General features: G+C 49.5%; 1 protein-coding gene across 1 annotated transcript; it reads right to left on the minus strand.

The window, feature by feature from the left end:
- Nucleotides 1-8,483: 8,483 nt before the first annotated feature.
- Nucleotides 8,484-14,856, minus strand: LOC123146357 (inactive leucine-rich repeat receptor-like serine/threonine-protein kinase At1g60630). Its single transcript, XM_044566009.1, has 2 exons — nt 12,959-14,856; nt 8,484-9,419 (listed from the first exon to the last, which is right to left on the minus strand). Exons 1-2 carry the CDS (start codon nt 14,412-14,414, stop codon nt 8,737-8,739), a joined length of 2,139 nt encoding a protein of 712 aa, XP_044421944.1. The 5' UTR covers nt 14,415-14,856; the 3' UTR covers nt 8,484-8,736.
- Between the last annotated feature and the right edge of the window lie 852 nt (nt 14,857-15,708).

Here is a 15,708-nt window from a genome sequence, read left to right on the forward strand (position 1 = left end):
GGTGGTCGGTCCGGTCGATCGGCCATATTATTTTTCGGCGGTATAGGCTTTACAACCTCATCGTCGAATTCAGGCTGAAGCTTGCGCTTTGGGTAGCTCTTGGTGTAGCGATCGCCGCCGTATTTTTCTTCAGTGTCGAGCACTTTGTTCCATCTTCGGTTGAGCGTATCCTGCGCGGCGTTAAGCCTTTGCTTCTGCTTCTTCAAGCTCCTCGCGGTGGCGATAAGCCTTTTGCGGAGGTCGTCTTGTTCCAAGCACTTTTCCGGGATGATGAATGCATCATCGTCCGGACTGTTCTCCTCTCCGGAGACAGGTTTATGAGTTTTATCTTCGCCGTCGCTATGATCGGACGGCAGCCCCGGACTATGTTCGCCGTCCCCTGGCTCATCCTGCTCCATCGCTGGGTCCATGGGGTCGTCGTTTCCTTTGGAGTCGTCCGGGGTATTATTTCCTCTTGCGTTGTTATCGCTGTTTTTACTGTGGCGGGATTTGGAGCGGCGCCGACGCCGTCGCTTTGGTTGCTTATCAAGGGGATTATCCTCCGTTGCATCCTTCCGTTCCTCGTCGTCGCTTTCTTTGGGTGTATCCACCATGTATATATCATATGATGAGGTGGTTGTCCAGCGCCCTGTGGGTGGTGGTTCCTGTTCTTCTCCGGCATCGTCGTCCATACCGTCGATGTCTTCGGAGTCGAGATCAAGCGTGTCGGTTAAGTCGTCGACAGTGGCTATTAAGTGGGTGGTGGGTGGGTAACGAATTTCTTCGTCGTCCGCTCCCCACTCGAGCCGGACATAGTTCGGCCCGGAATCCTCCGACAGGGAGAGATATTTCAATGAATTTAGCATGTCGCCCAAGGGTGAGTGCTGAAAGATGTCCGCGGAGGTAAACTCCATGATCGGTGCGCAACCAGATTCTATAGGCACGGATGCACGCGGTTCGGAGCCTGTGGCCGGAGACGAGTCCGAGGGTCCGAAGACGCAGACCTCGTCGGAAGTGAGATCCGTGTTCGGCTCCATCGCCGATAAATATGCGGCCTCCGTGGCGGGGTCCATCCACCCGTCCTCGGATGGCACGATCTGCTCCGGATTGATAGCCGGGGCAACCGCAGGTGTGATCTCCCGAACACCGTCCGATGGCAGATCTAAGTCATGCTCATCGTGACTGTTCGGCGCACTTGCCATGGGCTCGAATCCGTCGAAGATCAAGTCTCCGCGGATGTCGGCGGTATAGTTCAAGCTTCCAAACCTGACCTGATGGCCGGGGCGTAGCTATCGATCTGCTCCAGATGGCCAAGCGAGTTGGCCCGCAGTACGAAGCCGCCGAATATGAAGATCTGTCCGGGGAGGAAAACCTCACCCTGGATCGCATCGTTGCAGATGATTGAGGGAGCCATCAAGCCTTATCGCGACGACACAGTGGAACTCTCAATGAAAGCACCAATGTCGGTGTCAAAATCGGCGGATCTCGGGTAGGGGTCCCGAACTGTGTGTCTAAGGCTAATGGTAATAGGAGGCGGGGGACACAATATTTACCCAGGTTCGGGCCCTCTCAATGGAGGTAATACCCTACTTCGTGCTTAATTGATCTTGATGATGTGAGTATTACAAGAGTTGATCTACCACGAGATCGTAGAGGCTAAACCCTAGAAGCTAGCCTATGATTATGATTGTTGTTGGTCCTACGGACTAAATCCTCCGGTTTATATAGACACCGGAGGGGGCTAGGGTTACACAGAGTCGGTTACAGAGAAGGAGATCTACATATCCGAATTGCGAAGCTTGCCTTCCACGCAAAGGAGAGTCCCATCCGGACATGGGACGAAGTCTTCAATCTTGTATCTTCATAGTCCACCAGTCCGGCCAAAGTATATAGTCCGGCAGTACGAATACCCCCTAATCCAGGACTCCCTCAGGTGACACCCTTTTTTCTTAACTTGAAAGGGTGTTGGGTGGAGTGGCTAGTGCAACGTGCGTTCAACCTATAAAGACCAGGGATCAAACCCTCTTCTCGCATTTCCTTTTTTACGAATATGCGCATGTAAATGGGCCGGCCCAATACATTGCGAGGGGAGAAAAAGCTTCAGTGAGAGCTGGTGCTTGTCTCGCTTAAGGCGATGAATAGTCGTCGCGCTCATTGCGTCCAATAGAGCGCTGACGCACAGGGGCGCCGCAACAGGGCCGACCCAAGCTAGCGAACAACAGTAGACCTTAAAAAATGTCAGGCTTTGTAAAAAGGGAACCCGGGATCTCCTGTTGCCGAAGAGGTGCTTCTCTTGATCAGGGGCGACAGGGCCAACCTCATGATCCATTTTGCATCCACATCATGTGCATTTTGAGCAATAAAACATGGTTATACACCTAAAAACACAAGTTGACCTAGCGTACGTTGTCCAAATGCTTGATTTATATTCATGCCGGCGGCGATCTTCATGCAGGAGGATCTTGGTCAGCAGGAGCATGAGGATGCTCATTAAGCTACCTGCCTTAACTGATCAATCTGGGCGCCTCATTTGGACAGGCCGCGTCAACATGCATCATTCGTGCCTCACCTCATCTCAGTGCATGGACAGGGACAACACATTATTGTCTCAATCTGATCATTGCTACTTACTGTTACCAACCCAGCAGCTTGTGAAAAGAAAAAAAAATGAGTATGCCTTAGGAATCGATTGCTCAAGTTTGTTTTTCTCTCGTAGCAATTCACAGGTCTACCATGCTTCCGCATGACTTTCTGTGCTGTGGGATCTACCATGCCACCACTATTGCATGATGAATTATTACTGCTCCTGTTGTCCTACCACTTCACTTCATATGGGAGGGACTTGCAGCATGAATTATTACTGGTAAAGTTGTTGCGCCATGAATCCATGTCACATGCCCCGCCTGCCACATCTACTATTCCTCCTAGTACACTACGTACACATGTCGAGTGAGAGCATGGTTAACAGTATAGCCAGTTGTTGGCTATATGGTCTTGCCACGTCATCTATAGCCAAATTTATAGCCGGCAAGTACAATAATTACATGTAAACATGTACTAGTTTTTTATACATGGCCCATCTCCCTCTCTCACAACATGCCTAGGAGCACGTGCTGCAGCCGGCTGTTAATCCCGCTTCCCTTCTCTCTCTCGTTCAACTCATCCAAAATATAATATTTAAAGGCTTACAGCCCTCCTACGTCATCCTATTGTACTTGCTCTGAGTGAGTCCTTGTTGTGCTATTCATAAACTAGTGGTATGAGCTGGAACAAACACCCTAGCCTAGCGCAGGCACCACGTACACAAGCTTTTTATTTACACTTGTAGGTATAGGTGAAGCACAAGCATGAGGCTTGCGCATACCCAAGTGTCCCGTAGCACCAACAAGCCAGCTATGGAATGAATGGCTACCCAACAAGAAAGAAGAGATGGGCGGATGTGCAACTGCTGCATGCCAAGAGGAGAGAAAAAAACATCTTTTTCCTTTCCCATTTGGGTGGTTGGTTCATGGCCACGGGCAGGATGTGTGTGCACTTCAGTGTCGATATGAATGAACGCTCTTAGCTAGTAATAAATTGTTCGTGTTTTCATGACAAATTAGGGGGTGCAAATTAATTCTTTTTCTCGTAAACATGGATGGATTGGTGCACGGCCATGAGAAACTGAGCTGAAAAGAGGATGATATGTAGGGACAAACTAATTGTTTGAGCGAAAAGAGCAAAGCATGGCAATGGCACATATCCACGAGGAAGAGTATGGCAATCGGGTAACGGACTGACTGCGAAATAGCTTCTGGACTGGCCGTGGACGAGGGAGAAGAGGCTGTCGTTGGGGAAGTAGTGGTATGAGTGATCTCCTAACCCAGAAAAAATGAAGCTTATTGAGGTCCTTGACAGCAAAATCAGCTTATTGACCTCCACCGCTCCACTTGAATTGGACGACCATGATCAATGAACCCCGGTGGCTGCCGCATGTATACTTGCTCATTTAACACACCATGAAGAAAATCATTCTGAACATAGTCTTCCTCCATGATCCGCTCTCCATAGTGACACGTCCAAACATCGAGGACATGGCCACGCTCGGCTAGCAGGGGTCGTGTATCAGCTCACCGGTTATGGGACGGATGAAGTACATGCTATGGTGGCAAGGATTACTATTTTTTGCAGATGAAAATGGACCACCCCGTACGCATCAATTACTATTATAGTGGTGATTAACAAGGACCACTGTCACTCTGTAAGTCATCGATAAATCCGTGGAGAGTAGGTACATGTGCCATTGTTTATGGCACAGGCTTTTATTTCAAGTGGTGGAGCAGGATCATGAATATAAAGCTTTTATTCTCAAGTGGTGGAATGCAATTAATGGAACGGAAACGGAAACGAATTCAGGCAACACAACACGTAGAGCACGCACTCAAGAAATTTGTCTGAATCTTGCGTTGCGTAGATGCGGGTGGATAAACTGAAGAAATGAAATTGTGCAGGCGGCAGGACACGCTGCATGCTGCTAAAAAAAGAAATGAAACCTGTCTGAATCTTGCGTAGATGTAGATGCGGGAGTGTGCCAGTAATACGTACTTAGAGTACTATCTAGGGTTCGGGACACGCTGCTGCTAAAGCTAAAGCAGGAGGGATAGCTCATCCATCGCCTGGCCTCCTGTGGCTTGGATCCACTGCCTGCCTTAACTAATCATAATCAGTCCGGGTGCTTAATTTGGGCAGGCCCACGTATACATAGATATCATTGGCTAGAACCTCCCCGCATGCTCGTGCACTGAAGCTTCTCCTTTGTATTTTATTTCTCTGTCTGAAGAGAAAAGAAGATCTAGTAAGTACGGAGTAGTACTTGTTTTTTGGTCATCTATTATTCATCTGGTCCAGTGATCTTGTGGCTGGCTGGCTGGCTAGATTTACGGCGCGTCCTCCTCTCTCAATGTGGGTGCTGTCGCTTGACTGCCTGCTGGCTGCGCTAAATAATCGATGTGGGTGCCTAATTTGTACAGGCCGCGTCAATGTCACTCCACTACCCCTTGCTGGACGGACGAGACTTGCCTGCTCCCTTCCATGCTCCCATCCGTGCTCCCGCATACGTGGCTTAATTTGATTGGAAAAAAATAAGGCCTGGCCCCATCCCCTGAAAATCAGGGGGGGGAGATGATTAGATTAGAAAAGAAAAAGGGAAAAGAACAGCCGTAGGATGAAGTGGGAGCACGGATGGGAGCATGGAGAGGGAGCAGGCAAGCCGGATCCTTGCTGGACGGCCGAGACCCTGCATGCATGCATGCATGCAAGCATTATTCACACCACGGTTCAGTACCACATTCGATTTTAATTGCAAAACATGTCCATATCTTTTTAATGTTAATTCAGCCAAAGAACATTAATTCTAAACTCCATCCAAACACATCAGCGGTAAAATTGCAATCTACTCCCTCCATAAAGAAATAGAAGTGCTTTATGCACATGCATGAACATTTACTAGAGTAGTAGCATTTGTCTGAATTTGTCCGTGACTGTTGCTCATTACATGGTACTACATGCTATGGTGGCAACAGTTACTATTTGCAGGTCAAAAAGGACCACTCCGTATGCAACAATTACTTATATTACTCTAGTAGTGATTAACACAAGGACCACTGTCATTCTGCCTGTCATGGAGGCACACAAGCATGCATAGATAAAAATGTGTGTGCGAGTACATGTGCCATTGTATCTACGCGCTTGTCCCTAGCTTTTGAAGACTGACATGGATGCCCACTGAAGAAACAAATTATGCAGGCCGATCATCTTCAGCCAGGATGGGCATGCGAGGAGTTGAGTGCGTGCATGGGTTTCTATTATACTCCCTCCGTTCCTAAATATTTGTCTTTTTTAGAGATCTCAAATGGTTACCACATACGGATGTATATAGACATATTTTAGAGTATAGATTCACTCATTTTGCTCCGTATGTAGTCACTTGTTGAAATCTCTAGAAAGACAAATATTTAGAAACGGAGGGAGTACTATACTTTCTCCGTTCCTAAATGTAAGTCTTTGTAAAGATTCCACTAGATGGACTACATACGGAGCAAAATGAATGAATCTAAACTTACATTTAGGAACGGAGGGAGTAGATAGATAGCACTCTCAAGGACAAGAAGAATAGGGCTCACTTTTTTCTTGCAACAAATCAGTACTCTATTTTAACTTTTTATTTATTTATTATTGTACTTTCTTTTTGCTCATCTCCTCCGGTGATCTTGTGCCTGCCAGAGTTTACGCCGTGTCTCGCTGGGGACGTGTCCTCTGGCCGGGATTCTCTCTTTGTCTGTCGGCCACTCTTGTTTACGATGGCGCAAGGTTTCATTACTATTATCAACCGATCTTGCAGCATCCCGGGCATGGAATCTACCGCAAGTTAGCATGATTTACTGCTGCTCCCGGGACATGCTTGCATTGCATGGATCAATGAAAGAATTGAGTGGCAAGATTAGATGCCTAGCTAGTAATGGGCCTTGATCCAGGACAGGATGCCACATGGCTGCCATGGTAGCAGCCTGCCTGGTACTGCCTCCTCCTCCTAGCAGTGGACCGAGATCCAGTGACGTAACTGGCGGGAAGCCAGCCATTGGATGGAGGATGGGCAGCCCAGATCGAATACTGCAGCAAAAATATTGTAGACGGTACTGTACGTGAATCCATGTAGCTCGTCCCGAAATTCTGTAGACGGTCACTGTAGCTCATCCTTGATCCTTGATCAGACGGTCTAGAGAGAGAGAGGCCAGGCACCGTACTGTTTGCCGGTGACTTGTCCACAGCGAGTCACCGGATCTCAGTCCCCTAGCAGTACAGTACGCATTAACAGCTAGTACTAGACCTAACACTAATAAACAACAGGCAAGCACAAGCTTTTATAGACCTGAAGAAATCTGTGTGCATCTTGCTGAAGAAAGAAATGTACCGGTGGATGCACTCAAAAACTTGTGCAGGCGGTGCCATCTACTCACTGCACTACTACTCCCTCTGTAAACAAATTTAAGAGCGTTGAGATCACTAACTTATAAAAGTTTAGAGAGGGAGTACTTGCTAAGGTGTGTGCATCTTTTGTTTGCTTCCTTCCTCGGTTTTCTTAGGTTTTCTCTCCGGTTTTCACTATTTTCCTATACACATGCTCCTTTGGTTTATATCTAATACACCTTTAACATTTTTCAGATACAAGATTAACATTTACGGTCAACAATTTCTCTATACATATTTAACAAATTTCAAATGCTTAATTAACATTTTTCAAATAGCCAAATTTTTTTAATACATGGTTAATATTGTTTTTTCAAATGCTTGCTTAATATTCATGCCGGCGGTGATATTCATGCAGGAGGATGTCGGTGAGCAGGAGCGTGAGGATGCTCATTAAGTTGCCTGCCTTAACTAATCAATCTGGGTGCCTCATTTGGACAGGCCGCGTCAACATCATTCATGCATGCATGGCCCCTCACCTCATCTCAGTGCGTGGACAAGGACACCACATTATTGTCTGAATCTGATCATTGATTAGTGTTACCAACCCAGCAGCTTGTGAAAAGGAAAAAAATGAGTATGCCTGAAGAATTTAGCAGGTGCAACTTACTCAAGTTCAGGTACCCTGTATCACTCCTTAGGAATCGATTGCTCAAGTTTGTTTTTGTCAGGTCTAGCATGCTTCCACATGAACTTTCTGTGCTCTGTGGGATCTACCACTATTGCATGATGAATTGTTACTGTTCTTCGTCCTATTGTCCTACTACACTCCTCCACTTCATGTGGGAGGGACTTGCAGCATGAATTATTACTGATAAAGTTGTTGCGCCATGAAGCCATGTCACATGCCCCGCCTGCTACCTCTACTCCACGTACACAAGCGTGCTTTTTTTAACACTTGGATAGGTGAAGCACAAGCATGAGGCTTGCGCATACCAATGTGTCACGTAGCACCAGCAAACAAAGCCGTCTACGGCTACCCAACAAGAAAGGCATACTCATTTTTGCGAGGTTTTGGTTGGATGGTTCATGGCCACGGGCAGGATATGTGTGCACTTTAGTGTCGATATCAATGAATACTCGCAGCTACTACCCCATCTCTTAAAAAATATAAGAGCATTTAGATCACTAGTTATATTTCTTTACGGATGGATTAATAAATTGTTCACGTTTTCCAGACAAATTAGGCGGTGCAAATTAGATGTTTCCATGCATATCCAATGTAACAATCAATGTTGTTTTTTCCCCAGTCTCGCGAAGATGCTCATACAAGTAGAATGTGCATGTGTTCGTTTGTACAAACGAGTGTATATTTGTATGTAGCCTCGCACATATGCTCATACGAGTAGAATGTGCATGTGTTCGTCTTACAAACGAGTGTATATATGTATGTGAGCATCTTCGTCCGTGTTGTCTCAACTGTACTGTGTTTTTGAAAAGAAAATAGGAGTGCTTTGGCAACGACGTTGGCATGTAGACGTGTTTGTAGCGGAAGAGGATTTTGTATCTTTGTAACTACCTCCATGGCTCAATCTGATGACACAAACTAGTAAGTAATTAACTACATGATGATCGATGGTGCATTTCGAAATCAAAGCTAGCGATCTACAGATCCAACAACTGATCAAACAAACCAAATAAAATCCTATCTACTAGCTAGCTTAACTGGAGATCGAGAGGATCTCATCCCAATCAATCAATGTATGTAACCAGCTCGATCGATCACTGGAGATGCTAACCAGACCGGAGTGGTCAGTCCGTCGGCGGCCCCGGCGCGCCCATGATGACGGCGTCGGACCAGCGCGCGGGCGAGCGGTCGCTGCTGTTGGACGAGGACATGGCCTCGGCGCGCGCCTCCCGCACCATCCGGAGCACCTCGGCCGTGGCCGGCCGCGCGCCCGTGTCCGCGGCCACGCACGCCGCCGCCACGCCCACCAACGCGCCCAGCTTCTCCTCGGCGGGGCCGGCGGCGCCGGACGCGGCCGACTCACCGCCCGACTCCGTGGACATCTCCTCCTCGCGCGCGGCGCGCACCCAGGCGGCCACCTCGTCGGCACCGCCGCCGCCGCGCTGGTCCAGGAGGTCCGGGAACGGCGCGCGGCCCGTGAGCAGCTCCAGCAGCAGCACGCCGAAGCTGTACACGTCCGAAGCCGCCGTGAAGCACACGTGGGCCATGGACGAGGAGCGGGTCTCCGGGGCGCGGTAGAGGAGGGAGGCGGAGGATGCGTCGGCGCCGGCGGCGTGGAGGGCGGGGACGAGGCCGTAGTCGGTGAGGCAGGACTCGAAGTCGGGGCCGAGGAGGACGTTGGAGGGCTTGAGGTTGCCGTGCACGATGGCTGAGGAGTGGAGGTGGAGCAGGCCGGCGGCGATGTCCTCGGCGATCTTCATGCAGGAGGTCCAGTGCAGCGGCTTGCCCTTGCTCGACGGCCGAGACCCTGCATTGCACCCATGCATGCATTTCCAACCATTATACCACATTTAAATCACAAAGCATGCATGCTTACTTTTTTTTTATCAGTTCAGTACTAGAATATTTTTAACTTTATGTAAACATTATTTGTACTAAAGTCAGTGTATATCTGTCTGAATTTGTGTGTGACTGTTGCTCATTACATGCTGTGGTGGCAACGATTACTACCATTTGCAGATCAAAAAGGACCACTCTGGGTGCAACAATTACTACTATAGCGGTGATTAACAAGGACCACTGTCACTCTGTATGCAACAATTACTATAGTGGTGATTAACACAAGGACCACTGTCACTCTGTGTGCAACAATTACTACTATAGTCGTGATTAACAAGGACCACTGTGACTCTGTAAGTGATGGATAAATCTGTGGAGAGTAGGTACATGTGGCATTGTATCTTTGCGCTTGTCCCTAGCTAGCTTGCGAAGGCAGACATGGATATGGATGCGCACTGAGGAAATGAATTATCCACTGTCTCGGGGTCAGGATATGTTGGCATTTGACTGCCTGCATTATTTGAGTCTGTAAATTGCTAGCTAGCATTACCAAAACAGTACTAGTACCATATATATTATGAAAGAACGAAAACACACACACACACACACACACTAGAATTTGATTATGGCCATTGCTATGCTAGCTAGCATTAACAAAATCAGTAGTGCTAGCATGTGAAAGAAAGAAAGAAAAATCATCACTAGGGGAGTATGTCTGAAGAATTTGTTTCTTCAACAGGCACTCTCAAGGACAAGAACAAAAACGCTCCCTTTTTTCTTGCAATAAGAAATCCCTACAAAATCCTGGTGACTCACATGCATGCACTGAAGCTTCCTTGTTTTTCTTTTTATAATACTATGAAAGAAAAGAAATGAGTTTTTGGTTCAATGAGAGCCAGGATTCTCTCTCTGTCAGTCGGCCATTCTTGCATGATTTACTGCATGCTGCTCCAATGGTCATAGTAGGTATAGTAGTGGTAGTAACACTTTCACTTGACGAATCAATGAAAGAGTTGAATGGCTTGAACATGTGTATATATGCGCTTGTCCCTTACTTGTGAAACAAGGTGTACGTGGTGAAGACACAAATTGTGCAGGCACGGAGATCCTATATTATCTACTGTCTTGGATTCAGAAGATGTTGGCATTTGACTGCCTGGCTTCTTTAGCCAATTCTCCCGGCCGGGAAGAAGAAGATTTGGACTCTCGGTGTCCCGCGTGAGTGCGTGGACAAGGACAATTCATTATTTCAGATTTGGCCATTGATAGCTAGCATTACCAAATCAGCACTACTATTGGCATCTGAGTGAAAGAAAAGAAGAAGAAAAAAATCACTATGCCTGAAGAATTTGTTTCTTCAACAGGCAGGCGTGCTTGCCGATCATGTGAGCAGAACACCAGGATGGATGGGTATACAACTGTGGGGTTGAGTGCATGCATGCACATGCATGGGTTTCTATTGTATACTCCATCCGTCCCAAAATATAAATCTTTGGAGAGAGGAGGAAAATGAGTGAATCTACACTCTAAAATGCATCCACATACGGTTCATAGTGAAATCTTTACAAAGACTTGTATTTAGAAACGGAGAGAGTATTCCGTCCCAAAATAAGTGTCTCAAACTTAGTACTGCTTGGTACAAAAGTTAGTAAAAAATTGAGAGGACAAGAAAAAAAGGCTGACTAGATAGCGGGGACATGGTGCAACCTCCCCACATGCTCGTGTACCGAACCTTCTTCTTAGACCTTAGTATTTTGTTTATCTATATGAAGAGAAAAAGAAGTTTCTTTATTCAGTGAGATCTGGTAGTACTAGTCGTACTTATTTTTTGTGTTCATCTAGTAGTATTATTATTATTGATCTCGTCCAGGTCCAGTGATCTTGTGGCTGGCTAGATTTACGGCGCGTCCTCCTTCCTGGGGGCGTGTTCATGTCAGTTGGGACTCACTTATTCGCATGGATCAATGAAGAAAAAAAGGACACACTGGTTGGCCTAGGGTCTTGCTCCAGGCCACATGCCTGGCCTGTTACACATGGTTGAGCAGTTCTTGGGAGAGCAGAGCACTGAAGATGTAGACAATTTCTTCAGTTCATTGATCCACATCTTGGCAAGCAATGGTTGCATGCATCGCCCAAATGCAGAGGCTGGTGGTACATCCTCCTTTTTTCTAGAAAAAAAAAACATCTCGGCAAGCTGGGACAAGAGCATGTATATTGGATTCAATTTAGGGCACGACGGCTACTCAATCGACTGGCCTGGCCTGCTGGCTGCGTTAAATAATCAATGTGGGTGCCTAATTTGTACAGGCCGCGTCAGTGTCACTCATGCATCGCATGGACCCTAACCTCAGTTGAGTGTGTCATAGGCGAGGACAACATAGTATTATTGTCTCAAGTTGATCATTGCTGCTTCGATCACCAAATCGGCAGAGCAGCTTGTATATGAATGAATAAAAGGAATGCCTGAATAACTTAGCTAGTAGGGGCACCTCATCATCTTCTTCTTCTTCTTTCCCCATCTTACCCAGGTAGTTTCGAGTTTCAGAGCAAAATGCACTAGGGCACAATGCAATGCAACGAGATTAACCAGATCCTTTCCTTGTGTTAGAGCTTCTTTTGTAGTGGTGTCTAATAATCTACCGTGGTGAGGGTGTCCACAGATCTGGCGTCAACATGAGCCTGGTGTGATGTGGAATCTAGCATGTTGGTTACTCTCGCATGAATTACCACTGCTCCTCCTCCTCTAGTGGTGGTGCTAGGTACTACTCCTCCTTGACTTCATGTCAGGTGAGACTTGCACCATGAAATGAATCCATGTCACGTGGCTTGGCACCACTCCTAGTACACACGTCCAGCCATTATTGTTTATTCATTTATATGAATAAATTGTAAGAGCTGGCTTTTCTATGTACACTTATGGTGAGGCAGAGGCACGAGGCTTGCGCATGCCAATGTTGTCTTCTACTCTACTCTAGCTACCACCAACAAACAAAGCCATGGAATGCAAGGGAATGCATGGCAATGCAAGAGTCCAACAGACTCCAGAGAGTGCGGCGGCCTTGAGTTACTACAAGTGCACGCCAGATCCATGCATGCCTCAGCTACCCAACAAGAAAACAGAGACATGGTTGGATGTGCAACTGCTTGCTTTCCCCCGTGATTTGCCCACTCAATGCCGTGAGTGAGTGACAGCAAGAAAAAACGTCCCTTTTCTCTTCCCATTTGGTTCGTTGGTTCGGGCACGGGCAGCAGGGCAGTGTTCATCACTTCACATGAATCAATCAATCAATGCTAGCTAGTACAAACTGTTGGTTTAACTTGCTTAGTCGGTGCAGATAAGTTAACAGTTCATCCTAACCATGGATCCATGCATGGCAACGAGCAAGGAACTGAGCTGAAAAATGGTTCAAATGCAGCGCAGCACCAGCAGATTCTTTCTTTCTTTCAGAGAGAACGGAGCATGGCAATGGCGAGAATGGGGGGACGAGGAGGAACAAGACGACTGACCGTGGACGAGGGAGAAGAGGCTGCCGTTGGGGTAGTAGTCGTACACCAGCAGCCGCTCCTCCTTGGCCTGGAAGTATGCCCGCAGCGCCACCACGTTGGGGTGCCGCACCCGTCCGAGCTCCTCGGCCCGCCGCCCGAACTCCAGAGCCCCGCCGCCCACCCCGCCGGCGCCCCCCGCGTCGCCGCACCGCATCCGCTTCACCGTCACGATGAACCCCGTCTCCATCACCGCCTTGTACGTGCTCCCGGCCTCCCCGCGCCCCAGCGTCTCCGCCGACGCCCGCAGCAGCTCCTCCAGGCTGTACGCCTCCGCCGCGCCCCCGCAGAACACCAGCTTCCCGATCCCCTCCCGCTCCCACGAGAACTCGCGACCGCCCGCCGCCGCCGAGTTCGTCGCCGGCGGCAGTGCTGCGTTGCCCGAGCGCTGCTGCTGCTGCTGCTGGTGCTGCGCGTCCTCCTCGGCCTGCTCCTCCGGCGTGCCGAGGCCGCCCTTGTCCACGTCGCCGGCCACCCGCTTGTTCCTGCCGCGCCCGCGCCGCGATGCCATGACGGCCGCCGCGACCAGGAGAGCAAGCACCACCGCCCCCGCCACCGTCGACCCGGCGATTATCGCGGCCTTCCTGCGGCGGCCGCTGCTGCCGCCGGACCCGCCGGGGGGAGGGAGCGGCGCGAACGCGGCCGTGGCGGGGGAGAGCGGCATCGGCCCGGGAGCCGCCGCCGCCACGACGCAGGGCACGGCGAGCGGCGCCCCGCAGAGCCCGGCATTGCCCGCGAACGCCGACGCGTTGAACCGCCTCGCGAGGACGCCGGGGATCTGCCCGGACAGCCGGTTGCCGGAGACGTCGAGCGCCCGGAGCGTGCTCTGCGGCAGCGCGGGCACCGGCCCCGTCAGCAGGTTCCCGTCCAGCAGCAGCGATGTCAGCCTCGGCACGCCCGCGAGCTCCCGCGGGATCCGGCCGGAGAGGCGGTTGCCGGAGAGCACGAGGACCGTGGCGCGGTGGAGCAGCGCGAGGCTGGCGGGGAGCGGGCCGGAGAGCGCGTTGGACGCGAGGTAGAGCAGCTTGAGGTTGGGAAGGGCCGCGGCGAGCCCGTCGGGCACGGGGCCGGAGAGCGCGTTGGCCTTGAGGCTGAGCACGCGGAGTTGGGAGAGCGGGGCGAGGAGGGCGGCGGTGAGGGGGCCCGTGAGGTTGAGGTTCTCGAGGACCAGCTTGGTGACGCGGCCGGCGGGGTCGCACTGGCGCACGCCCGGCCAGGCGGTGCAGAGGGTGCGGGCCGTGGAGGGGTGCCATGGGAGGCGGTTGGAGGCGTCCAGCGCGGACTTGAGGGCCAGCAGCGCGTCGGCGTCGGTTGCTGTGGTGCCGGTGGCGGCGAGGGTGGCGGGTAGGGGGAAGAGTTGGTGGTAGAGAAGGAGGAGGAGCAGGAGGTGGCGCGGCGAGAGGGGTCCGGGGGGCTTCATGGCGTGGAGTGTGGAGCTCGGCGCGTGAAGGAAGGGAGGCAGGAAGGGGAGGTCAGCAATGGCGGGTGGGCGGCATTAATGGGCAGGGGAGCAGTGAGCTGAGGGAGGGAGCTAGCTGTAAAAGAAAAGAAACGGACAAGGCAGGGGAGGGAGAAGCTGGTGCGTTGCCTTGGATCTCTTGTCCGGAAAGGAAAGGAAAAGGGGAGAGGGACGGAGCATGAGCATGAGCTGCTGCTTAACTAAATGCGGCAGCGTGCGCGCGTGAGAGGGTGGGTCGGCTTGCCGGAGACGGCGAGAGGAGGAAGAAGAAAGACTGCTATGCTGTGATCAGTAATTAACACTGGAGTGAAGACTGGGGTAGTGCACCACATGCTCTCTGACTCTGACGGAGGTGGATGATTAACTTTGCGACCTCTCTGGAGTGGAGCATGGTGGTAAAATCAGAGGAGGCAGCACAGCACAGTGATTATCCCCACCCACCCACCTCTATCACACTTGGGTCAGTAATAAGTGGGTCAATGGGGTGGCTGAGCAGAGCTCCTCGGGGCTGTGGAAAGCCTGACGGACGCCCATTTTACTAACAGTGTAATTACTGACTGTAATATTCCCTTCCTTACTTTCTTCTTTGCTGCAGAGCTGCAGGGAGGAATCTGTATCCATGGAGCATGCCTCGTGCTCGCGTGCCGATCCAGCCATGGCAGTGGCAGTTGACCAAGATCCTCTTTCCCGCAGCCGCAAACTGTTCATCCATTCCTTCCACGCCTCTAGTTTTATTATTCAGCCTCTAGTTTTTATAAATACATTGTACATTTTCCGTGTGCATAAGAAACAATTTTTTATACACTTTAACACATTTCAAAATACAATAATTTCAAAAAAAAAATCAAAAAATACATGTTTGCATACATATTCTACACTTTTCATACACATCTAAAATATTTATTTCGTATACGTTCAACATTTTCTAGATAGACGTTTTAACATTTTTTTCAAACCTTTTGTTTTTTAACTTCTTTTAATACGTGTATTTTTTTTCCTAATACGCGCTGAAACAGTTTTTTCAAATGCTATAATTTTTTTCCAAATATATACAATTGGTCATACAATGTTATATAGATATTTTCTATACTATGGTCTTTACCCTCGGCCATAAGCACAAACCTACCACTAGCCAGCCCACTAGGGTTTTCCTTGAGGCGACACTCACTGGCCTTCATCTTGTTATAAGCGAGATATAGCCACGCCCCTGTCCAACTCGTCGGTTGTACATTTTTCATCTTGTTTTTATTCTTTT

Source organism: Triticum aestivum, chromosome 6D (assembly GCF_018294505.1).
Source record: "Triticum aestivum cultivar Chinese Spring chromosome 6D, IWGSC CS RefSeq v2.1, whole genome shotgun sequence".
In the NCBI taxonomy this organism is placed as follows: Eukaryota; Viridiplantae; Streptophyta; class Magnoliopsida; order Poales; family Poaceae; genus Triticum; species Triticum aestivum.